Here is a 26,067-nt window from a genome sequence, read left to right on the forward strand (position 1 = left end):
GTTGGCTGCTCCAGTAACTTGAGCGCGCCTTCTTCAAATTAGCAAAGACCCCCGGATAGCGTTCATGACAAGTCAAGACGCTTAAAGAGGAAATTGCTAAAAAGAAAGAATACATATGTTTGTACATACACACACAAACAAAGGCAGAATGTAAGTGACACTTGTCAACGTAGGTATGACAACAAATTAAGTAACGTAAACAGCAAAACAACCAGCAATTGCAAATTTGTTTTCAAGAAAAAATTATGCACAGTCAACAGAAAATTGTGTGTAAACAGTAAGGCAGAGAGGGGATGAAGGAGAGAAGTAAGGAGAGGAGGCAGCAGTTTTTTTATTTTTTACAAAGACCGCTTGGCGTCAACAAAATGCAAATTGTCAGTTAATTACAAACGAGTCAAAGCCGGGGGCGTATTATGGGCGGACTGACATGCATAAAGGATCAGATGACAAATGTGCGAAGTTGAGTGAGCTGTAAGCAAATGGACTTGGGTGCTAAATAGCCGTTTAAAATACAAATAATGTGCGAAAATAAAGTAACACATTAATTTGTGGTAAAGGGTATACTTATGGGTCTTACTGCAAATGCCAGACTGTTTCTTTACTTAAAAATAAATTCACGTACATTATTTAAATAGTATACTAATCATATTATTGGTTTCACTTTTTTTATTTTTTAATTTGTTAAACTTCTTAATATTAAAGAATGGGGAATAAAAATTCGTAATTTTATATGAAAAGAAGATAGAAGCACTGGATAAATTTTAATTTAATTGAATTCTTGTGTAATTCAACACTTTGCAGCACATGGAACCACGACTAAATTTTAAATTTAATTAACTAATTAAATATTATTATTATTCTTTTTTTTTGCGAAAACAGGACATTTTTATAAGAGAACACATGTACAGAATTTAAGTGTGCAAGTATTTGAATCGTAATTTTTTTAATTATGCTTCTGCGATGATGAAGTGACGCGTGAATCAAACCAGAGCGTACTATGAAAAAAATTTTAAAAAATTATGGAAGAAAGAATCGAGGTTCACAATCTGTAATATGTGGTATTTTGTCTTATTGTCTTTTTATTGTCATGCTGATTCGGTTAACATGCATCTTCATATTTCCATACATGTACTTGTATGTCATATATGTAAGTATTTATATAAGTTGTAAGTGGTGGTATGTGATGAATCAAACTAAAGATCTCTATACCAATTTTATATACATTTCAAATGTTCAATCTTGAAAATCAAATTTATTTTTGCATATTGTTCATAATTTTTCAAGGAAGATGCATTTATTCTTATAAATCTATAGTAAGTTGACATTCTAGAATCTTAGTAAGAATATCTATTTCTATACGCATACTCGAAAACTGTGCTAGAATTGGATAATAAACGGTGTCAATAGCTGGAAGAGTGGCCGAATAACTTGTTTAAAATTAAACAATTTAAATTGTTGTACATTTTGTATGTATAAAGTAATTTATACGCATACTATATCTTTTATAGATTTATTTTTGTTAGTAGGCCAACCCATTTAGTTTATAAATATTGGTGGTTTAACTATTGATGATAAATTTACATATATGTAAGCTGCCAATGTCGATTTAATTAATGATGAACTACTATTTAATCACATGTACGAATACAAGATGTCACTTCAGTATAATTGTAAGATTTAGAATTGATTTATATCAGACTCAAGAAAACTAAAGTTCGAAAAATACGTTAAGATATTAAGTGCAAATCGACTAAAGTCTGATTACTAGTCACCACTTTTTCTACTTTTCCCGGAGTGGTAAAACAAGCAAATGTTTGAGATGAATAATTAGAGACTGACTTCCTGTGGAGAAGAAAACCTCAACAGAATCACATTACTCGATGCAACAGTTTTCATCTTAGATTACGCGCATCATGCATGAAAACGAAACTTGGTAGCAGCAACTTTGGCCATGCTTCAAGCAAACACCATTAGAATGCATCCATAAGCACAGTTCTTGGCATAGTTGCTGATAAATCATCTCGCCTGAGTGCCTTGCCTGTGGCTTGGTGGCAGCCACCAGACTAACTGTATATGAAAGTTATGACCACGCTTTACATGCGCCCCCATATGTTTGTAGATATCTGTAGACATATGTGGCAGCTGCGAGATAAGGATGGTGACTGAGGTTCAGTGCTGCCAGCACCATTAGCACCTCATTGACAGGCATCGAGGCATCGAGTTACGCAAAACTGGATTATATTCACATAACGATGCGCTCTAGTAAGTGCGCTCTTTGCCATGTGTACTTCAAGATCGCGTGCCGCACTCATTATGTATCTTTAAGACACAATTATGCATATACTATACATAGTATCTTCTGACTGCCTGTGCAAACTACTATACTTATGTATGTATGTATCTCCAAGAGTGTTGTTACAGCAATGAAAAACAAGCTTAATGTGCACTCTATGTTTGTTTTTTCATCTTATCTCTCAACACATCCATGCGAACGTTACGAGTGCCTGTCATGACGGTCGCTCCCACTTCACTCCCCGCATGTGCCGGGGAATCGATGAACACGACATCGCTCATACGTCATGTAGGCGCCCGTGGTAAATTGCCTTTTAGCGCTAAACATTTTTGAATTTGTAAAAATTTAGGCTGCATAGTAATTCAAATGCAAGGTTACATGTGTAGCATGTCGACTATATTGTTGCTTTAAGGTCAAGTATTTGCCTACATATGTATGTATATGTAAATATGCTTATCCTTGCACAATACAATGAGCAATGACAAAAAGTAGAATATTCTTAGTAATACGAGTATTAATTAATTCAGACTTATTTAACACATTTTAACACACATTTTGTTGTTGTTAGGCATTGTATTTATATGGAGTTGGAATTATTTTGAGCTTAAGGAAACAAATAGTATGATATAAAGCTACTTTAATAGTACAAGAATTACCTCTGGGTGATTATATGCTTACTATTTACTAATAATTATATCTATGGAGAGCTTTGTGGAAAGGAGTTATTACTGTTTTACAATGAAGTTGCTTCACATTGGCCAGAATAGAAAGTCTTTTATTCGAGGTATTTGAGTGGTTAATTAAAAATAGGTCTTTGAAGATCAAATGAGTTATTTCAGGAACTTGTACGCCATAAAACATTACACGTTAAGAATAAACGAGTATATGGTTAAAGACGCGCCAGACAGAATCTGAAACATGTCAAATTTTCTTAAGCTAAGTTTATAAACAAACAAGTTTTCCTAATTTGGGCGGTTTTTGCACATACTTTTTTGTAGATAAATATTATTTCTGTATGTACATAAGTATACAGTTTGTAATAAATTTCCTCTTTGTGTGAATAAGTCAACAATCAATGTTTGGTGGCTCAAACGTTGCAATCTGTATGGTTGCAACACCCATAAGGAACAATGGAACAGCAAGAATCCAAATTGCGATATCTATCTGTCAACTTTCGAAGCAAAATTGTGTGGAAACGTAAAAGTGTGCTTTACATACGTTCTTATTTTAAATTATAAATTGTTTAATGTAAAATGTAATAAAAAATTGCTGAATCAGCAAAGTTATAATTAGAAATGGAAATGTTTACTGCGCAGAGCCTCAGTTAAAAGGCAACGCTGCAAGTAAACGCGATTTTTCTATTCGAAATAGTGTAGTGTTATTATCTGTTTAGGCTTAAACACTTGTTTACAATTTGCAATAAATCTCGCGATTTACGTTTTTGCTTTAGCTATGTGCCAGATTGTTTTTTAAAGCTTACACACACATAAATGCAAATAAACCGCGTCTATTTAAATCGTAATTTAGCTAAATGGAAAAATAACAGCGAGCTAAATGGGAGCTGTTAAAAAGCGACGGCGCAGCGCGGCAAATCGCTAACTACAAAAGTAATGAAATACACACACGCTATTTCTAGCAATTCAACGGACATAAAACAATCTTTCAGATACATATATGTACGTGTATTGTTTTATGCGCCGGTAACACTAACAGTTTCGTTTTCAGCGTCAGTTGCAAATCTTCGAAATAATTAAGGCGCTTATGCTGACATATGCGATTTTGATGCCAGCTTATGAGCTTAGAGTATACGTAAACAGAAACCGCTTGTTACTAAATTGGTTGTGACCATTAAGAGAAACACAGCAACATCAAGAAGAAAAACAACAACAAATATTGACTTGACGCCTGTCTAGTTGACGAGGCGACAGCAGCGCATAAATCTCTAAATTGATTAACTTCGATAGCAATCACACCGAATACATATATATGCATATAAATGAGTGGAAGAACAGGCAGCTAAGCTGTACATGAATAGCATATATGGAGGAGGCCAATGCTCAGCCTCCAAAGCGAAGCGAGGCATTACGTCACAGTCGCCTTGAAACTGAGGTTCGTAACTCAAATGTGAGCCACAGATACAATCGCCGCTCATGCTACACGAAGCTGCGTATTAATTATTTGAGGCAGCCAAATTGAACATGGCAATGAAAACAAAATTTAAAAGAACTGGGGGAAATAAATAGAATATATTTGAAGCGCAAAAAACCAGTTTAAAATTGTATGCTTTTTGGCGGCAAAACCAAAACGCAACAGCACGTGGTCGGCTAGTTGGTCGTTTGGCCGCTCGGTCGCTTCGCTGGTTGGGAACGCGGTACCGGTTTCAGTGCTTAGCCTATGCTGGCCCGCCTCTTCGGCCCATGACGCTGCCCATGGTGGCAATGACGCAGTGCGCGGCTCACACATGTGTTGGCCCCGGCCCTCTCTTAAACAGCCCGTGCCCAATTCGGCAACTGCGCCGTCGCCCCAATCGAGATACTTGTACATCGCCACACTGTACGTATAGTAAGCACTCTAAAGTGGGGTCAACGTTTTGCCAAGTCGTAATACTCGTAAATGGAAAAGAGAACAGATATGGACAAAAGGCAACATCAAAACTGCCCGAATTACCACACAAAATTCTTTCTCAAGTGGCGAGCGCCGCATTAAGCAAAATCGTTTATTAAATTATTGAACTTAATTAATTTTCGCACAAGTGTTTTAAGTGCCTCACACTGAGCGTATTAGGAACTGCTTCATAAAGTGTTTGAAACTTTTTTTTTTCTTTTCCAAAATATCCATCAATATGCTCTGACAAGCCCTCACAAATCATAAATAATCTACACTTGAATTCATACATCATCTCCGTATTGGAATAACTTTACATAATTTCATTATGAATATGTTCCTTGTGCGTCCTTGGTTTAACAATTATAGAAAAGTTGATATTACTTGTTTTCAGAGTTTCCCTCCATTACTTTAAATCTGGTGTCATAACATATGTTAATGTTAATTATTTATTATATTTGTAATCTAGGATAGACCTAGTATTAGAATATTATATATTATATTTTTATTATTTGTTCCATTATTTTATTTATAACAATATTTAAAAGTTACATTTTTGTCTATATATAAATTTAAATGTAATGTTTTTTTTGGCTCTTTTATTATTGTTATTACTTGTAATGCGTTTCAATGGTGATTATTTATAAGTAATGGGTTAACTCGTTTCACAGACTAGCAGCGAATATGAAAAAGTGTCTTTCTGAGCAGGATAATTTATGCCTAACTCAAGCTATATTATTAGTTCTAAATGATATTTTGTTAGTCAATTAAGGAGCAAAAGGCAGAACAAATTTATTCGGTTTCAGTAATGCTACTGATTTAGCACGAGTGGCTGATTGCATTCGATTCTGGTATTGGAGCTGACAGATCACCTCCAGGCGGGAAAGCTGGTGGCAGTATTGCTGCTGATCAGATGGTAAGGTTATTCCGCCTGTTCCTGGACACTAAAACTTGGTCAGATATTTAGAGCACATCGCGCTCAGTATTTTTGCATATATAATTCTGGCTAATTTGAGTTTACAATTTTTTGTGCATTTTTCTCCAAGTGTATTTGTTTTTATGCATGCATAATTAAAAAGCAATTATAACGAAAAAAGGCGCCGTTGCATGTTTGCGATGGTACAGAACATTCCTCTCGGATGTACTCGATCAAATTGTACAAATTGGCGCCCCTTTTATTTCTGGTCCTTTTTGTTTCGACCTTGAGTTCGCTGCCCAGCTTTGGCATCGCATTGGCGTCTGTCTGGCCCATCGAGCATTGTGTCATTTATCTTTTATGTCAATCAACAGAAATTAATTTCGGCATAGCACAATACAACAAGCAGCAAATGCTTTTCTCTTTTAAAGCACAGCGCGCGTTACGGCATTTATTACAAATGTGTACATACTTGTACATATTTATGTACATATGTACAATATGGCTTGCACAAATGAGCAATTTGCCCCGGCATTGCAACATTTTTCCATTCGAATGGTATAAATATTAGTATTTCGAATTGAATGCTGCAAGATTTAATTGTGTGTAAGGTTATTTTGGAAGGGGAGGTCTATTACAGAGCGCTGCTCCTTCTCCTTATGGCTCGTTGGGCAATAAAAAGAGCTCTTCAGATGATTTGCCCAATAAATAACGCAACTGAATCTTAAACATAAAAATCAAAGCAATTTAATTAGAAACATATGGCTAGTCTTTTAACATTTGACCATCAACAACGAGTTTTCTATTCAAATTATAAATTAAAGCTTAATTATCATGAAGAGCGAACTGCAAACCTGTTTTTTAATCAAGATTCAAACATTGCGCTAATTTACTTTTAATAAATAACAACATAAATTTTTTAAATGCTAACTAACTAATTTATACAAATACTTTGCTGGGCGCAAACAAAGCAACACAAATATGTATAAATATTTATAAAAGTAGGGAAATAACAAAAATAGCTTCAAACAAAATTTAATTAATAGGAAATTAGGCAAACAAAAACTTTTAACAAATGAGAATAAAGTTAAGTAATTAATTCGTAATGCCTAATAAATTTGTCATCAATTTCAATTCGGCTGCCGCTTTTTAAAAACAATTAAGCGTGAACAAATTAGCCTCGAATGCGAATGCATTTTTCATCAACCCAATACAAATGCTGTCTTAAATTTTTTTAAAATACCAAGAGTATTTCCATGCGTTATTAACTTGTCTGTCCACTTAAATATTCAATACTTCAGCATTACTGCCGGATTCGTTTGATTTGAGAGCATGTTTTGCATTTCAGGAATTTTCCGAAACGTCACAACGAAATTTAATTTCATGAATTGAAAGTAGTTTTGCATGTTGCTTCTAAAGAATTTCCATTGCATTACAGAATGTCGTTGATGTAATTGTCAGTTACGACCGAGCCAAAAACAGATTTTTAAGAAAAACGCTCAAATATTTTACGTTTGTTAACAGACTAGAATAAAGCGTTTCCGGCAAGAAGCTGGATGGCTAGAATATATAAATGTAGGCTTGAAATACAAATTAGTTTATTTGGGATATTGTCTTGTAGTATACATAAGTTTTAAAGTTACATGAATAGTTAAAATAGAAGGAATGCGCAGCACTTTCGCGAACAACACTTCAAACTGGCCTTGGCAACAACTATTGTCTTTTTAAATACCCAACACGAACACTCACTCACTGTCTACACACTGACCCGCAACTCTCAAGCCACTCACTCCAGCCACTAAACTCGAGCGAATAAATTCTTCTCCTTTCGTGTTCGATGCTTAAGCCTATCGATACTCGCCGATGTCGTATTAGACCAGGGTTGCTGGTTGGGCATTCTACTCCCGCCTTATTCCCCACATCCTACATAAATTATATAAAATTGTGGCTAGGTCGTATGTCGAAAATGTGAAATGAAATGGTGAAACATAATAATGGCAGGAAGTCATGAATTATAGTAGAATGATCGAATATAATATTGGAATCAAGTATTGGAGCTATGTGTTGAAATGTGCTAATTAGGCTAGTTGTATCTCCTAAATGACTTTTGCTTTTCTGGATGAGAATGAGATGTTGTTGCAACCCACAAGCGCGTTTCATGTTGCACTCAATTTTATCAGCAAATACTATAAATATCGTTTAAAGTAAGCTCCCTCACATGCATGTATTTGGAGAGCGTAGAACACGCAATCTAATATCGCATACACGTATATTCGCAGTGTCAGCCCAAACCAATTTACTGACAATCACCAAAAACGTGACAGATCCATTTATACCAGGCAGCTAAAATGATGTGCCTTTGACAGGCGTATTAGCGTGCCACCTCAGTTAGAATACATAATGAGCTGTTATATTACAAGTATTTCAATACCAACAACATAAACGTATTTATATACTTATTGTGAAAATGTTTTTTGCTTCAGTATTAACCATGACGATATGCTAAACATGCCAAGTTTAATACCAATTTTTTTTTGGGAAGAGCAGCAGTTTAAGGTACAATTAAAATTGTGCATGGTTTAGAAGGTAATCCAATCGAGCCAAAATATAAATGAGAATTTTAATTAAAGCCAAAATATTAACAATTGCAATTTCGACAGACAAACACTCACGCATACACAGGCACCACTTCGAAAGCCTCATCTCACTTCAATCGGCATATGTGTATTGTTGCCAATACCACAGGTGGTAATTAATGGCATACAGCAGGCACCCATACAGAGACGCACGCCCCACACACAAGCTAACCGGCAACAATAACAACAACAATGAGCCAGCGTTACAACTCGTTAATTTAATGACTCGGCTCCCAATCAGGCCCCGCATTTCATCAAACAAAACGATCGATTGATCCATTAAATTAATTGAGTGTAGTGTAAACGTTTTGCAAACAAAGCATCGTCAACACCCGTCCCATGGGACAGACTACAGACTGGTATGGGTGCATTCAAGTATTGCCGCCAGCCTAGCCGACAATTGAGGTGAGGCGGCAGAATGGCGTCGTCGTCATTGTCACGTGGGTCACGTGCAAACTGCATTCGATTTAATGGACAATGGCTGCCACTGTTACCCAGTGGTTAACGAGCCTGGGCCTGAGCCCCAGACGCTTTAATGGATGCACCAGTAGATGCTGGACGCTGATTCAGATGCAGATGCAGATGCAAATGCAAGTACCAGTACTTGTAGCGGAAAGAGAAATGTTTTTATACTGAACTACATAAAAATGTTTTCCAATTAGCACATCAGTTTCTTCAGTTAACCAAACATTAACCAACTCAACTCTTCCAAGTTGCGAACGTAACCGAAAATTAGAAGGTTGGTGAAGACCAAAGCACAAAGAAATAAGTTACCAATATATGTACAAGTATGAGAAAAAATCTATTAAGTCAACAGAAAATAAATGAGCTAGACAAACAAAAACTTAAAAATCGTGACATATGCATAAAAATATTTCTTTTATATCAATAATAGCATTCGACGAACGCTAAAGAGATTTATCCAGAAATATGATACAATAGGAAATAAATACAAAAAGTGCTAAAGCGTATTCAAAATTGAAATTGGCTTGTGCCAGAGAAAAAACGAGAATTCATTTTTTTTTGAGTATTTTGGAGAGATCCATACAGGTAATGAATACCTTTGCTCTTGTTCGGTAAATAATTATGTGGCATTAATGATTGAAAAAGATGTGCACATTGCATCCTAGAGGTTAAAATTTCCACAATTTTTTCAATGAATTTGATTTCTCGACTAACAGACGAAATTGGTCGACCACGGCCACATCGTGTGTAAAATTGACAAACCATATTTTATTTTACCAAACGATTATGTATATAAATAACATATGTGGAACGTTTCATTAAAAAAGAAACACCTTCAAAAACGGTCTTTATTTATTTTCTCTCAATAAGATGACACAGCGCCATCTACAAAATGATATTTGTAAATAACCAGGCATAGTCCCATATCTTATTTACGTTAGTAGTCTCATTTTCATAATTGTTGTTTACACATTTTTCGTCCACGTATCTCCCATGAGTCTAAAAATAGTGAGGAATATTGACTTTTGGTTTGATTATTAAAGAAATAGGCACTTATAGCTAGAGCACCTTAATAGGAATTCCTGGATTTGTCGATAAATATGACTGTTAGGTTAGGTTATGATAGGTTAGGATGGTTGAAGCGATGATTCGTGCACTTAGGTCTGAGGAGGCCTATAGATTACCTAAACAATTTTTGTGTCTTTAATGTTATGTTATGTTAATATTTGTAAAAATAATATACCAATGAAGTGATTTAGAATATTATTATTATTACAATTTAGTCGTCATTCTAAAAGACCATAATTCCCAATTCATTGATCCCAGAGTATTTTCTACTTATATCTCCAGTTACTTTTTGCACAGGGCTCTATAATTAAGTTAACAAATGTTTTTTTTTTTTTAAATACAACAAAAACAATAAGCTTAGTATAATTTCGATTTTCTTTGATTTTGCCTACATTGTAGAAAAAAAGGAAAAACAAAACAAAACAAAAAACATTAAAAAGACCGCAGCACATGCCGCAAAATGCTTACTTTTAAATGCCCCCAATGCATGGGGCGCTTCGGCTAGTTGGGCGCTTGACTACTTGGCCAGTCAGTTGGGTTGCGGTTGCCGGTTGGGCGTTGCCGTCGTCCGAAGTCTGCGGGTCCGCTCTTTGCTTGCATGGTTGGTCTTCTGGCGCGATTCGGTTTAGCTTGGCTGAGCCGCAGTGGCTGTTGCATAAACAATCGATAGCTCGATACATTGTTAGCTCTGCAATGGCACCGCGTTGATTTAAGTGGGCGGCTGGGGGCTGTTGGGCAACGACACCACCTGTTATCAACATTTGCAAATCTAATGAGCAATTACAAAATGATTAAGATATACCGCTTTTGTGGGCTGCCTTTGATTGCAATATTTGCCCACATTCTGAGTAAGTTCCTAATTGCGCTGAGCTAACTGCAAAAATTGATGCTAAAGCCCAGCCCAGGCTGAGCTTTGTGCTGCCGCCGGCGCCCACGCGAACTATTTGTAAATAAATGATGTGTTTTGCAGCTTACGTCATTCCGTTTTTTTTTTAATAAATAAAACTGAAACGTTTCACTTTATAACTCATACTATATGTTGTGCAAACTGTGCATTTTATTGGGGCTTAAATACGTTGTTGAATTGAATTGTGAGAAATGCAGTGATTAGGAAACTGCAAAAAGCACTTTCAATTTAGTGCAAGGCTTATTAGACTACTTTTTCCTAAACACTTAGAGTTGTGGAACCGGCTCCTAAGCTGCGGACATGCATTTTTCAATAAACGTTTGTTACAATTACTACACAGTTTATCTATATATGTACTCTATGTACAATTATATACTTGATTGCAATTAACGCTTAGCCTATTACATAAAACATTGCATGCGATTGCAATCGGGGAAATGCTTAAATAATAGTGGGGCTTTATTGACTTTCCCAATGATTTCCATATCGCATGTTTCAAGCTGGAAATTTCATTTCATAATGCATGTTTTTACAAAATATATTGAAACGAACCGGTCATAATTTGTTGAGTTATCGAGCTATTTGGTTGGAATTTTCCCAACTACCTATTAGGCCTCCCTTACTTTTTATTTGAAATGAAACATAAAAACTGATATTAAATAATATCTATTGAATTCAAAACAAGTATTGTCTCCTATTTCACTACTTGTAAATATATTTAGTAATCATTCAATTCACAATTAACTTAAGTTTTATTTGAAAATGATGAATAGTATAAAAATGCCAAAATGATAAAAACAGTTTAGTTTCAGAAATATTTACAATTCTATGGAGATGGACGGAAAATTGTAACTCAAAGCAGTGTAGTTCAAATTTAATTAAATGTCTACTGCAGTGAACTCTCATGTGCACTTTAGAGGAAACACAATAGAAACTGATTTCGAATCTTGCTCTCAACTCAACTGCTGCTGTGCTAGTCAGCCGCCGATTCAGTAATGTGTCAGCCCCGATTTATAATCGAGGCAGAGACCCAAAAAGTTTGCCACTTTTCATTTTCGACGGACAATAGACTGCTGGAGAGTACAAGAGTAATTGAATTTTATGCTTCTTCATTTTTTGTATGTGGCTTGTTAAAAGAACTTCTTCACTTTACATCAATTATCGTGACTCGACTGGCTGGCAGCTCTTATTCTTGCTGTTGCTGGCATATTGCTACATTCCCACGCTTAAATGCACGGAGCGGCACGTACAATAAACTTTTGATGGCGTTAAACGTTTTAATGATTTTCTAATTAATTTTTGTTTACAAGCAATCAGCCAGCGGCCAACAAGTGCAGTGAACCCAACTACGTAGTATTAGGCGTGAAAAAACAATCCATGCCACACTTCATGAACTGCTTCAATTATGCATGTGTTGTGAGATTGTTGGGGTGTCAAAGTCATGATGTCATAAATTGAGCTGATTAAAGCGCGATCAGGTCCGGTGGACAGTATGCACATAAAACTGCCCCCATAATGAGGCAAATAACTCATGATAGAATGCGCTGAGTGCAGCCTAAAACAATTGTGAGGCATAACCTCCTGTTGCACATGCAACTGCAGCGCAATCAGCGCACAGATCAGCAACAACAACTAGCAGTTGCGCGCATCGTCGCCACTGCATCGTGACTATGAGGGTCAGAGTCAAAGTTCAATAAAATCCAATTAAAATGACGCGTTCTCCGTCTGGTCGCTGTTCAGCCAAGTTGCAAGTGGTTGTGCGCCCGCAGACCTTTCACCGCCGACAATTGCAGCGTCCGTTGCTCGTAAATCTAAATGAATCAACCTGCAATAAACCAAAGAGAAACTACCCACAATAAAGTTAGACGGCATTTGAATTTCATAAATAAAGCTAACTGAACTTCAAAAGCACTCTACTGGCTGCAATTGAATTTCAACGCCGCCTAACCATCCTCTTTCTCATAATTCTTGCTCCCTTAATAGTCAACTTTTTTGCCTCTTGAGCTCTGACATTCTTGGAACTTAATTTGTTGAGCACTCGCTATTTTTAGCACACACTCGTATACTTGTATATAGTACTTATTACTGCAAAAACGAGGTCAACTATGGGCTTCAAGGGGTCAATTTATGCATTGTATTAATTATATTCAAGAGTGCACGCATTTGGTGCATGGTTCGAGTTTTTATGACACTTACTTCCGGTGCGTCGCAGCGTATTATTTCCAACTAAAGTTGTTGTAAATAAAAACTGTACTTGTAAGCCCACCTAAGTAACTCTAAAAGCGTGGCAGTTATGCTGAGATCAGTCAGTCAGTAATGGGATTTGTGCGACTTATTCACAAAGAGCAAAAATCAGACGGATGTACGAAGAGAATTATAAACAACAACTCAGATGTAATGAAGTTAATAAATAATGATTCTTAAAGATTGTACATTTTTCGTAGGTAAACAAATAGGATAGAACGGTGGAGATAAAGCATCAACCGCGGACTTTTTGCATTTATTTCACTTTTATTTATGTTTGTATTTGATGTTCTAAGTCTAAGTCTCTTTCTTACATATTTTAAATACATACGAGTATATCAAAAAGGTTAAGAGATATTAAGATAAAGTGGGCTGTTCGGCAGCGAAGTCATCCCAATCTTATTAAGTTAATACCAATATCCTTCATTTTGTAGAGTAAATTCATAACCCATTATCGTTCGCTGTTAGCATAAAAATCGCTGTAACAGAACATAATGTAATTCTGCTTCTGCAGCGCTCTCTTGTTCAAATTAACATTGTTATTTGGCAGCGCTCTTGCTCTCAACGCAGCGCGGTTGATCAAATGCAAATGCAACATAATGTAATTCGGCTGCTTCTGCAGCGCTCTCTTGCTTCAATTAATATTATAATTTGACAGAGCTGTTGCTTTCATTGCAGCGGTCGATCTGCAAATGCAACATACTGTTATTCGGCTGCTTCTGCAGCGCTTTCTTGCTCCAATTAACATTGTAATTTGACAGAGCTCTTGCTTTCATTGCAGCGGTCGATCTGCGAATGCAACATACTGTAATTCGGCTGTTTCTGCGGCGCTCTCTTGTTCCAATTAACATTGCAATTTGACAGAGCTCCTGCTTTCATTGTAGCGGTTGATCTGCGAATGCAGGTGCAGTGTTAGGGCCAGTGTTGCCAATTTCGCTTTTTCCCCATCAAATCTGGTTCTTTTTATTGAAAAGAAATTGCGGAAAGTATTTCAAATTGCGGGAAGCGGGAATTTTAGCTCTTAAAAATGCATTTAGCTTTTTCCGCCTTTTGTAATATTACCAAGGGCCGTTCGTCAACGTTAGTCTCATTTCAACCTTCGCACACGATTAATTCGATCTCACTTGTTTGTTGTTTTGGCGAAGCAAGACAATTGGCCGGAGCCACAGCCACCACATACTTATTAACAGCCAGTGGATATTTAAATGAAGGATTATAACGTTGTTGTTGAAACTTGCGAGCAAGTCATGATTACCATTTTGAAAACTGCTGCTAATAAATATTGGTAGCTCAACATGAAGGGGCGGTTTTAATTGCTAGCATGTTTACCTTTTGAGAGACGTACATACAAGTATATGCATATATTCTTTTGTGCACTGTATAATATGTATTTTAATATTTTGTGCAACACAAAATACATATATTTGATATCCAACGGGTATAATGTTAAAGTTGTGCGACCCCGGCTCTTCTATATTATGTAGCCGCAGCCCTCTTTGGCAGACATTCAACTAATATAATATTTTCCTAATCGTTCCTATCGTTCAGCTTGATCTAAATTGAAATGGTTTCTGTACCTATTTCACCCTTGACAGCTATGTACTATACATATATACAATAAAAATGCTTTATATGGTTTTAATGATAAACTGGCTCTGTGTATGACTTCATTGATGTTTTCTAGCTATAATTAATCATATATATAAACGTAACGTATATATAAGCACACCTCTTTCTGCGGACGCTTAGACTATTCAGTCTACCTTTCGGGTACATGGTACAAAAATGTATTCCTGTACCATAGACTAAAAACACTTTATACTCGTGTGTATATATTAATAATTTATTTGAATCCGCCATTACCATTGAAAAACGTGGTTGTATATGTAAATGAATGTTCCATTACTGGTTTATTTTTACGACAAAACTAAAAGAAAAATCGTTGGAAGTTTAAATAGCGTACAATAAGCTAAGGCACAAAATCTATCTATCAAGAATCACTTTCCGGGATTTTGAAACTTTTACATGACGCTCAAATGAACATTACATTTTAATTTTCAGAAATATACATTGACCCTTGCAAAATATTCTCAAATTTTTACAATTTCTCAATTGAAAATATGAACTTACAAATTTTGTCATCTGGTGGTCCAAAAATATAACGCCGGTCAATTCATTATACATACATGCTTTTTGCAACTTTCCACTTTAAACAAACTTTCCACGATTGGTGCAACTTTTATGTCCGGCTCAAGCGTGTGGCGCTGGACATATTCACTGCGTGTGAATAGCAAACAAAGCGTTGACTCAACAAAATTGCCGGCGCCTACACATGCCACTGTGGATAGCAGCAGCAGCAGCCCTTGCCCTGAGGCACAGATAGGGCGGAAGTGTGGCTGTTCATAGGCGATACCCCGCCAGAGGGCAAACATTTGTGCACAGCCATTAAAAGCTTAAAAGGATAAACAATGCCAGCGTTGCTGTAATAAAATACATCTTCTCATCACTCTCACCATGGGCACCATCGTGCCCATGTCCGCCTACCATAACATATTTGCTGACGTAGCCTGCGTCGGTCAACATTGTGCTGGTCATTAGACTCGTCAATGTCACAGACTCAGAAGCACTTGAGCCGCAGGGGGATAGAGCGGGTCGGGGGCAGCATATGTGTTTGCACATTGGTTTATTGGAGTAGGGATTTTTGCAGCATGTTACTGCATAGTCGATAAATTTGTCGCTTGTTTACCCAACTGTGTGTGTAGGTGACACATGGCGTATACGTTACTTTATAACTTCATTTGGGGGCAAGCAAAAGGAACAAAAAATATAAAAACACTGCAGCGGAAGTGGACGTGCGCCATGTTTATTCATTAGCAGCCATTGTGCGGTGTCTAGTCGCGTCCACTCGACTTCTCTCTGATGCCTTCGCCTCACCTATGCGAGCTTTCTTCTCTGTAGTGGCCATTGTGTTCGTGCTGTGGCTTTCTCTTTTTGCCTTGCCCTAACCTTAGCGCTTGACCTTAGGTGCATGTGTGCATGTGTGTGTGTGTGTGTGTGTGTGTGTGTGTGTGTGTGTCTCTGTACTGCACTGCAGTGGTCGCTTGTCGCTGCCATTGTAGCCGTTGTCTGCAACGGATATGAGATGATAAGGTTACATGCAACATCATTTGTTTGCCACTCTGACAAATGATGTGTTGCTGTTGTTATTGTGATAGTGTTTCAAGAGCTAGCGACACGACTGGGACTGCTGCTAGCTCTGGGAAGGCGAGTCGGCAACTTTGAAGTAGCTATTGTTACTGTGGCTGATGTTGTTGTTGTTGTTGTTGCTCTTCTTGGTAGGGCACATTGAGTTCAAGTGACAGTGTTGTCAAATTTAAATAATGCATGCATACGATTATATACAGGTACATGTATACAAGTAAGACCTGAATACAGTGGCCTGGCTGTGCAGGTACATTGACTTCTGTTGGCCTATCCGCGGCAAAGTTTCCAAATATATTTATTTCCAGAAAGTCTAAGATGAGATGTGGCTATAATCGCATATATCTAATGTAAAAATTGTAATCGCACATAATAAATAGGTATTAGAACTGACTTATATTTTGAGAAATTATTCGGTATACTTAAACTTGACTAAGTTCTGCTCGAATTAATTTTTGCAAAGGTCAGTTTGCAGATTTTTAATAAACTTATGGACAAGTATACATGCTAAATCTGGCTGCATATACATATATATACTTTTACGTGCAAGTGTAATCGTTGATCACCTGTTATACTAGTATATACATATATATATAATAAGCTTAAACAATTGAATTCAAATCTATCTATCTTTCCATAGTTTTAACGCATTAGAGCTGTGTTGATACTTTGCACTGACAATTATTTTATGATATAGATATGATTTAGAAGCAGTTCTTATATGGAACCATATTGTATTTTTGGAGTGTTGCTGTCATACATAATGTGAGGAATATATATACTTTGTGTGGCCTTCTGACTATTACTTTTTCAATTTCTAAATAACTTTTTATAAAGTAATAACTAATTGTATGCCTTTATCTCTTTGCAGTGCATTTATCTTCAATATTCCACAATATATGGGTCACATAAAAATGAACTTGAAAACTGAACGTCAGCGACGAAGTACAAACAGAGCCATGAGCCCGCGACTATACAGAATTGGGTCTCTGTTCTCGCTGTCGCTGCTGCTGCAGCTTGCCATGCCGACCTCGGCCGCTGTACATCCCGTTTTTACATACCAAAATGCCTCCATTCAGCAGGGTCAACTGCTGACCTCCAGTACGCTGGTGTGGGAGACGTACGATTCCAAAGATCCCAAGCAACTGGAGTTTGCCGTCGAGGGCGGCAAATACATTACTGAGGATGAGCATTATCCGATCTATGTATGTCGCGTGACTATCGATGGAGTGCCCACATCTGGTCACACCGAGAAAATTAAGCAGCGGCATCAGTGCGTGGCGGCGCATTACAAGCGTGGCAAGTACGAGAGCTTCGACGTTCTGGTGAACAAGGGCCACCTGGGCAAGGTAGCCTGGAAGCCATGGCGTAAGTTCAATGCTGGTGTACCTGTGGGCGCAATACGCATTGCTGACGATTCCTACATCGCACGCCATCGGGCCCCAAATCATCAACAGCATGCCGAGCAGCAGCAGCAGAATCCCGAGCACGAGCACGAGCAGCATTGGGGCGCCGACTACAATTTGGGCCACTTGGACAAAGTGGGCATGGGCAAGATAAAGGTGGTGGAGAATGAGCGAGAGAAGTATTACACCGAGGGTGAGGTGCTGGTTGAAACCGAGCCATTCCGTTACGAGTTGCGTGACATAAAGCTGGATCGTCTGCGCACCGACCTGCGAGAGAACCTCACTGAGCTGAGTAAGTGATTCACTCGAGCATTAATGTAACGATCCTAACTCACCTTTTGTATTGCAGCTACCACTAAGCTGGAGAACCTTGGAGAGACTTACAGTACTGTAGAGACGGTAATATCTTACCACTTCAACTACATGCAGTACTGGGGATCTCACGAGGGCGTCGCTCGTGGTTTGCCCACTAAGGTTTTCGAGAAGGATGTCGCTACGCCAGCAGAAATCAATTGGGGCCTGAAGCACAGCGAGAAACGTTACGAGACCAAGTCCGTGCACACAAAATTATGGCCCGGTACGGCGATTAATGTGACCCTGCGTGGAAACTATGTGACCCTGGAGGCACCCTATACGGCCAAGCTGTTTGCCTTTTACTATGGCAGCGATGAGAGCGTTTCGCGTAAGATCACTTCGGAGGTAAGTGCGGTGCGTGACATGAAAGTGCTAGAGTCTTACTATAATGATCCTAATGTCATTCCAGGTGCGCAAAAGCTATCTTAAGGATGTGAAGCTCGAGTTCAGTCCAGTCTATTGGATTGAAAACGGAACTATTGTGCCAACGACAACAACTACTTCAACCACATCGACGACAACACATGCGACTACCACCAGCACCAATGAGCCGACGCCCATCAACGAACCGCCATTGGTCCATGTAGAGCATGTGGGTGATAAGCATTCGGGTCCCGATACATTGGAAAAGACTCTGCAGGATTCCCCGGCCAGTAATGAGGTTAACTCAAATGATGTGCCCGACAATTTAGCCAATCCCCATAAAGATGCGGCGCTGGCTGGATTCGGTGGTGCAGGTGGTGGTGGTGCAACAGCAATAAGCAGCACAGTCATGATGCTATTCCCGCTCCTCTTTGTGGCTTTCGTGTTGAATCTGTAGAAGAACACACATTCCAAATACAAATGCGACGAAAGCGAGTTCAGTAATTAATGTAGCGTTTAATTGTTGTTGTTGTTGTACCTGTTGTACCCGTCTTTGAAAAGATAAAACATAAATAAACACACACTCATACACATACACACACACACACATACACAGAGAGAGAGACACGCACACATACACAGAGAGAAACAATTAGACACACAATCAAACACTCACTCACACGTATATTGAACGACTTGGAACAATGCCAGTGTCGCTGCTAAGTCGCAGCACGTGCAGCATGAATGAAGCAACATTTAACAAAGCAGAAGAAAAAGAGGAAGAAGGAGGCATACAAAGAAAAGTTAATATTTTTTATACCTATACTCTGGTCGATGCGGTTGCTTCTTCTTCTACGACTTCAAACAAGCAGCGCAAGCAAATTAAAACATTCCTAAAGTAATTGAAACAAGCTCTTGCAAACAAAGAAAACGAATCAAAAATTATTGATCTATATACAATATAATATATAGATGTATATTTAAGCAACGTCTATTTATAAATAATATTGTAAACATTTTCTATGCCGCTTTACAACAAAAGAAAAAATGGTTTATAATTTCCTCTACTCTTCTCCCACTTTAGTTCTATAAGCACATGATTAAAATATGTAGCAAATAAATAATTGAATTATAAGTATGATGAAAAAATGATATTAAATATGAGTACATTCTATGATATGATGTATATGTCGACGCTGTAAAATGTATGTAAAACATAAGCCTATGTGTAAGTGTAAGAAAAGCACTCCAAATATGTAAATTAGTAGTTCTCCCCTTCTATTTTCTCTACTTCGCTCCTAAGTTACTGCGTTTCTTTATTTTTGTGTTGTACAATTTAAAATCGAAATGAGACAATTTTAAGTTCGAGTAGGAACTACATGAAATAAAGCTTGTAAATTGAAACTGAACGTCGTAGAGTTTCTATTTATTCATAGAACAGGACAGAATTTAAATTTGGAGAGTTTAGGACTTATGAACTAATTTCGCATTTTGTAATCAACTTGATTTATTATTGAGCTTAAAAACAAGAAAGGAATGCTAAAGTCGAGCAGGCTCAACTCTTAAATACCCTGTACCACCCCACAAAAAAGTAATTTAATTAATTAATTAATTTAATTTAATTAATTAACTAAATTAATTTAATTAATTAACTAAATTAAATATAAAATAGTCCATGCATGCATACATACATTTACATTTACATCAGAATCGTGCCTTATGCGTGTTTGTGTACTTGTACATATGTATGTATGTGTGCATTGGGCCTGGTTATATGGCTATAACTTTCTTTCCAATCATTCTATCATAATGAGACTTGGTATATGGTTATATAATAACTAACCTAATATGATTACCAAATTTTAGTTCAAAATTCCAGGAATTACGGGAGTTATAGAAAATCGTTAATAGGGGGGGAGTGGGGGGTGGATCAGAAAAAATGAACAAACTCGTCCTTTCTCGGTCTCAGGAGAATCTGTATACCAAGTTTGGTTATTCTAGCTCTTATACTTTCGGAGATCCTTGCGTTCATACAGACAGACAGACGGACAGACGGACATGGCTATATCGACTCGGCTTGTCATGCTGATCAAGAATATATATACTTTGTGGGGTCTACCAAGCCTCCTTCTGTGTGTTCCATGTGCACTCGCACAAAACTAATATACCCTTGTACCCTTTGGGTACAGGGTATAATAACAAGAACATTTTCCATTCGATTTTACAAAACAACCTGTTTTGAAGACGTGTGTGCATTGCAATCGGAGTCACCACCATTTAATATTGAAGGGTCTGTAATTCTCAGTGCTTATTTAAAATGTCCTTAATGACATTTTTATACACTGTGTCTGAAAGGGGCACAAGAGTAGTATATTAGGTTTGTGCAAAGTGAAAAATGTAACAAGCAGATCTCCCAAGACGAGTCTATTTATCTATGTCGGTCTATCTGTATGTTCGTTCGTATGAACAGCTAGATCTCAGAGATTATAGGAGCTAGAGGCACCATATTGTGCCTTGTATATATATGAAATGCAAGTTACTTTTTTTTCTGATTATATGTTATAATCAGATATGCAAATCAATAATGCAATCTTTGATCAAGGTCTATCAGTGGACACAGGGTATTTAAGAGTCGGGTACACTCCACTCTAGCATTCCTTTCTGGTTTTTATAATGAAGAATTTTTATTAGCATGCATATACTATTTTATTTGTGGTATGATATTTACAAAAGCTGACTGTCGTTTTTGAAGTGGACGTTGATGGATGGTTGGTACTTAATTACCACATAAATATGCATATTTTTAAAACGAGCCTAAGCATACATCAGAGCTTTAATATTAGACATCGTGTATGCATGTATATTTGTTTGGACCCGATGGTTCATCACACTCCCATTAAATGGCAGATTTTAATTATTTTTTATGAGTCAGTAATTTATTGCCATGTGCTTGTAAATTGCATTTCGAATTCTGTTTTTACTGTGTACAAAAAGACATTGATCATTTGCAAAAATAGGTGATTAGTTTCTTATCTCTAAAGAAATATACATATATGAACTTTTTAATTTTCAAACCGTTATATCAAAATCGTTGAAAAAAGACCGTGTAAAAACAGAATTAGGTGTACTTATATTAAAGCATATACTGTATACGCCTAGTTCTGTTTTGACAGTGTAAAAAAGGACCGTGTAAAACAGAATTACTAGGTGCATATAGTTCTAAATTTCTTTATCGCGTTACTATAGCGATGTTATACTCCGGTACACAACGCGCCTTTGCTATTGTGTGGCGTACAGAGTGAACCCTTTTGATACTGGTTCTTCATACTCAGAATCTTAAAAATCCTGTTCTTATCCTGTGACACAGAATTTCAATACTCTGAGTCACTTCTTTAATTTTTTGATTTGTCTTTATAATTAAAGTGAATTTGCGCCGAAACCACACTATCATTGCAAAGGTCATTCGCAAAAAATAATCACAAGCACACGAAATTTTCCCGATGTTGTTGAACTCATCGCGTGCTACTCACTAACTTTCTCCAACAATTTTCCAAAGGAGTCTGAGCTACGATCGTGAAAAAACTGACTTGAAATTTTCTGATTTCTGCCAAGATTTGTGGGTGGTATAAAAACACCCATATATAATGTATCTAAAATAAAATAAAATAGCACACGGACATGATTGGCCTTGTCTTGCCACGCTGCAAAAGATTATATTTATATATATGCATATTATGCCAATTCTCTTTGGTTGTAAAAAACGGAATGATTTTATAAATAACAAAATGCGCTAAGTTGTTAACCATGATATATGCCCTTCATGAAAAGTTCTATGTACTATGTATAAGTGTCACTGAATATTTAATTATCCTTGGACACCTTGGCCATAAGTGATGCCTGGACAACAACAGCTTTGTTCCAATTTCGTTTTAAACGAAGATGTTGTTCATACTAAAATCTACTGAATCATATGATTTCTATATACATACGTACAAGGTGTGTTCCAAAGTAAACAGGCCTATTTGAATATAGCGCCCCTGGTGTCGCTATCTATAAGTCGACTGGTGCGTTAGAATATGCTATCTTTATCGATTGTCCAGTGAGAATTTCATGACATTTCATCGATTGGAAGTGAAGTTATTGCGTTTTAAGTGTCAGTATATTTGAGTTATCGGTGCGAAAATGAGCTTCGAACAAAGAGCCAACATGAAATTTTGTTTTAAAATTGGTAAAACTTTTACCGAAACGTTTCAATTGATGGAACAATTTTATGGCTATGATTGCCTATACCGTAGCAGAGTGCACGAGTGGTTTCAACATTTTCAAAGTGGTCGTGAGGACATAAATGACGATCAACATGTGGGCCAATAAAAATTCGTGATCACCGGCCAACGAGCTAAAACACTCGTTCGACATTCTTTTGAATAGTGCAAAAAGCTGTACTGAAGCAGAAGGAGACTATTTTGAATAAAATAAATTGATTTTTTAGCCGAAAAAACCATTTGTTCTGTTTTTTTTTTTTTTTTTTTTTCAAAAAGTCCTGTTTACTTTGGAACACACCTTGTATATCTCCATCCGTTTAAAATAACTTTCACATAATAAAGATATGTATTTCTTCCGCTTTGAAAACGTGTAATATATTAATCGGCTAAAGCTAGAGCAAAATAATTCCACCAAAGTGCTTAATATGTCAGAAATAATAGTCCTGTTAAGTCTGTAAAAGAGCAACATCCAACTGTAGTATTTCCACACTATATAAATCTTTAATCGAAAAATGAGAAATGAAGTAAAATTGAATCGGCTGACAAATAAAAATGCTTGTCAACTGGACATGGCCTTTTCATGGTGGAAAAAAGTGACTGAGTCTGAATTTGTGAACGGATCCATGACAGTTGACGGTACAGGCTTTTAAGCTGAACATTAGTTTTATGCTTCACAATAACAATTAAATGGTTGCATAATTAGATTCTCAACTTACTCATGAGCCCATCGTCATTATTGTTGCTAATAATTATGTAAAGCACGACGTGCTATGAGCCTAGTGTTTATTGCCCAATTACAGCTCCTCAAAGTGCGAGAACGACACCTGCGCCGCAATACCGCACGTTTCTATTTATTTATTCAATGTTATTATTTGAATTTGTCATTTGACAGCCAATTATAGAAAAAGTCGACAGTTAGACAGCTGAGCAAGTGAGTGGCTAATGCTTAAGGCCCAAGTGTCAAAGAGAATAAAAACGAAGCAAATACTTCGACAGCTATGATAAAATAGGTGGGCACTCGACGCTGTATATACTATGGCTCTTGGTGGCCATTGAAGGTGGAAATTAGCCTTTTCAACAGCTAATTAATAGCACTTGGTTAGATTTTTGTCTTTAAATTTACATATCGCAACTGCCATGCAGTCTGCGCTCGCTAATTTTATTTGTTTGATTATCATGCAAATCACGTCAGTTTTCGGTGCTGCTTTAAAGAGATATGTGTATATACATATATACTCGTAGTCTATACTATCACGTTTTTTTTTTTTTTTCAACATCAACTCGCTTGTAAATTGTGCGAAGCTGCTGAGAGGGCGAAAACAAAAGCCCGAAATCAGGTTTTTGAAAGTGTTCTGCGTGTCGCATGTATTTTTAAAGCGTGACAACATGGGCAGCCGGTTCGTGAGCAAGCGGGTCTGCAGAAAGGCGATCAAGCAACATGCCGGTACCGGGGCACATGTGCTTTGTTGGGCGTTCACGCGAAATAACAACAAGCTTCCAATGCTGTTGCACAGGGGTTACAAGGGAGCTCAAAAATTGTGGGTCAACAAAATAGGAAAAGGTCTTTTAGTGTACTTGTAAGCATGACCCTCATTCAAAGATGTTTTTGCCTCTTATTATTTTAATAATGACATACCAAAGTAATTTTCGCACTCACAACACCAACTGGAACGCTGATGAATAAGAAATTAAGACAATGAAAGTTGAATTTGTCATAAAAGAGTTGTTTGACTCCCAGTTATAATACTATATAGCCATGATTGTTTGGCCGTCTGTCTGTGTGACTGAAAATCGGTTTGGCACAACTTTACGTTATAGTTGTATATCAAAATGTCTGATCGTGAAATGAGTATTTCGATACGATCCATAGCTACTTGCATAAGGCAGACTAAAACTGCTATACTTAGATTATCTTAGTACTTACACAATTTAATGTTCGTGAAGCTTGCAATAAATTCCGAATAAAACTGCTATATCTTATGGATTTTTAAGGAAGAAGTTTTACCATGTTTACACAGATTTAAGCAGATTAATGCTCTTATCCATGTGGCAAAGCAATCAACTAGATTAAAAAATCTCGGAGTTCTTTTGAAAACATTTGCGGCTAAATAAAAGCCTTTTAAAAATAAGAAACAAATTCAAATTCAGCAATGTAGTATGTATGTATGAGTTTATACTTGCATTGTCTGGTAAGTACTCTTTTGTATTATGAAGCGTTAAAAAAACGTTATCGACGCAATGTCTTTTTAGAGCACGCACTAAGAGGATTATGCACCAAATTAAAACCACTGATGTTTCACTCGTATATTTGTTTAGAAAATGTCGCTCTCATGTTCTAATTCTCCAATTTGGGTCTTAGGGTCTGCAAAAACGTTTTGGCAAAGTCTTACTAAAATACACAAATGACTAGGCGAATAGGGAAGAGAATGTTTCTCGAACCATTATTTCCGCAATAGAAATATGTATACTCGTAAGCGAATATTTCGTGTGTCTTGTACGTCTCGTATCTCGTTAGAACCTATACAACATTTTATGTAAAAGGCCCAACACTTGTTTCACTTGTTTTATTTTTATATTATAGTATCTTCAATTTGTTGTCGCAATTGAAATTTGAACAAGTACAAAAGCTGAAGGGTCGGGTGTCCCGATTTTTAAATACTTTGTACATATGTATACATACGTAAAACAATTATAGAAATTAAAAACAATTTTAAAATTAAAAAAGAAATTGTCCTCCCTTGGCATTCGAACTCAAGTAAAAGGTGTATATGCATCTATATTCGTGTCTGTGTGATTATAAATGTATGCATAACAATATTGAACCAAAGCAGCAACAACAACAACAGCTGCGGGCAGCGCTTGGCCAAATATTATATTTATGGCTTTAGCTTCCTGCTATATCGGTTTATCATAATAAAACTTGGTATACTGACACATAATCACTAACTGGAGGTATTTGACATATTTCAAAAATTACGGGAGTTATGGAAAATCAACAATTTGTATAGGGTTAGGGAGGGACTTTCCAAAATACACATTTTCTGCGCATTCACATAATGCATCTTGGACTAAAATTTGGTGTCCCTAGGTTTCATAGTCTCCGAGATATATTAAATCGCCCATAGGGGGGACAGATAGACCCTTGTGGGGTCTGCCTCGCAGAAGAAGTCTGGCTGTTACATGTTTGGCTTTTCCCAAACCTAATGCATATGCTGTTTATCCTTTCACGTACTGATATTTGCAGAGCAATGCGTTTATTCCTCTTATTCAAGTGGTATGCATATCACATTTTAAAATTGATCTCTTTAGGTATGATTTACCAACATATGCTCTTCTGCTTCCCTCCAC

The 26,067-nt window shown here is 36.9% G+C and overlaps 1 protein-coding gene across 2 annotated transcripts in view; it reads left to right on the plus strand.

The window, feature by feature from the left end:
* The window catches only part of LOC115624579 (protein unzipped), a 47,432-nt gene extending 27,566 nt beyond the window's left edge, over nucleotides 1-19,866 (plus strand). For both annotated transcript variants that reach the window (XM_030519314.1, XM_030519315.1), the window contains 3 exons: nucleotides 17,206-18,032; nucleotides 18,090-18,439; nucleotides 18,504-19,866. In XM_030519314.1, the coding sequence (XP_030375174.1) occupies nucleotides 17,234-18,032; nucleotides 18,090-18,439; nucleotides 18,504-18,914 (1,560 nt within the window). In that variant the 5' untranslated portion in view covers nucleotides 17,206-17,233 and the 3' untranslated portion in view covers nucleotides 18,915-19,866. The remainder of the gene's footprint in view (nucleotides 1-17,205; nucleotides 18,033-18,089; nucleotides 18,440-18,503) is intronic.
* The last annotated feature ends 6,201 nt before the right edge of the window (nucleotides 19,867-26,067 follow it).

This window comes from Scaptodrosophila lebanonensis, unplaced genomic scaffold (assembly GCF_003285725.1).
Source record: "Scaptodrosophila lebanonensis strain 11010-0011.00,11010-0021.00 unplaced genomic scaffold, SlebRS2 tig00000061-arrow-pilon, whole genome shotgun sequence".
NCBI classification, from domain to species: domain Eukaryota; kingdom Metazoa; phylum Arthropoda; class Insecta; order Diptera; family Drosophilidae; genus Scaptodrosophila; species Scaptodrosophila lebanonensis.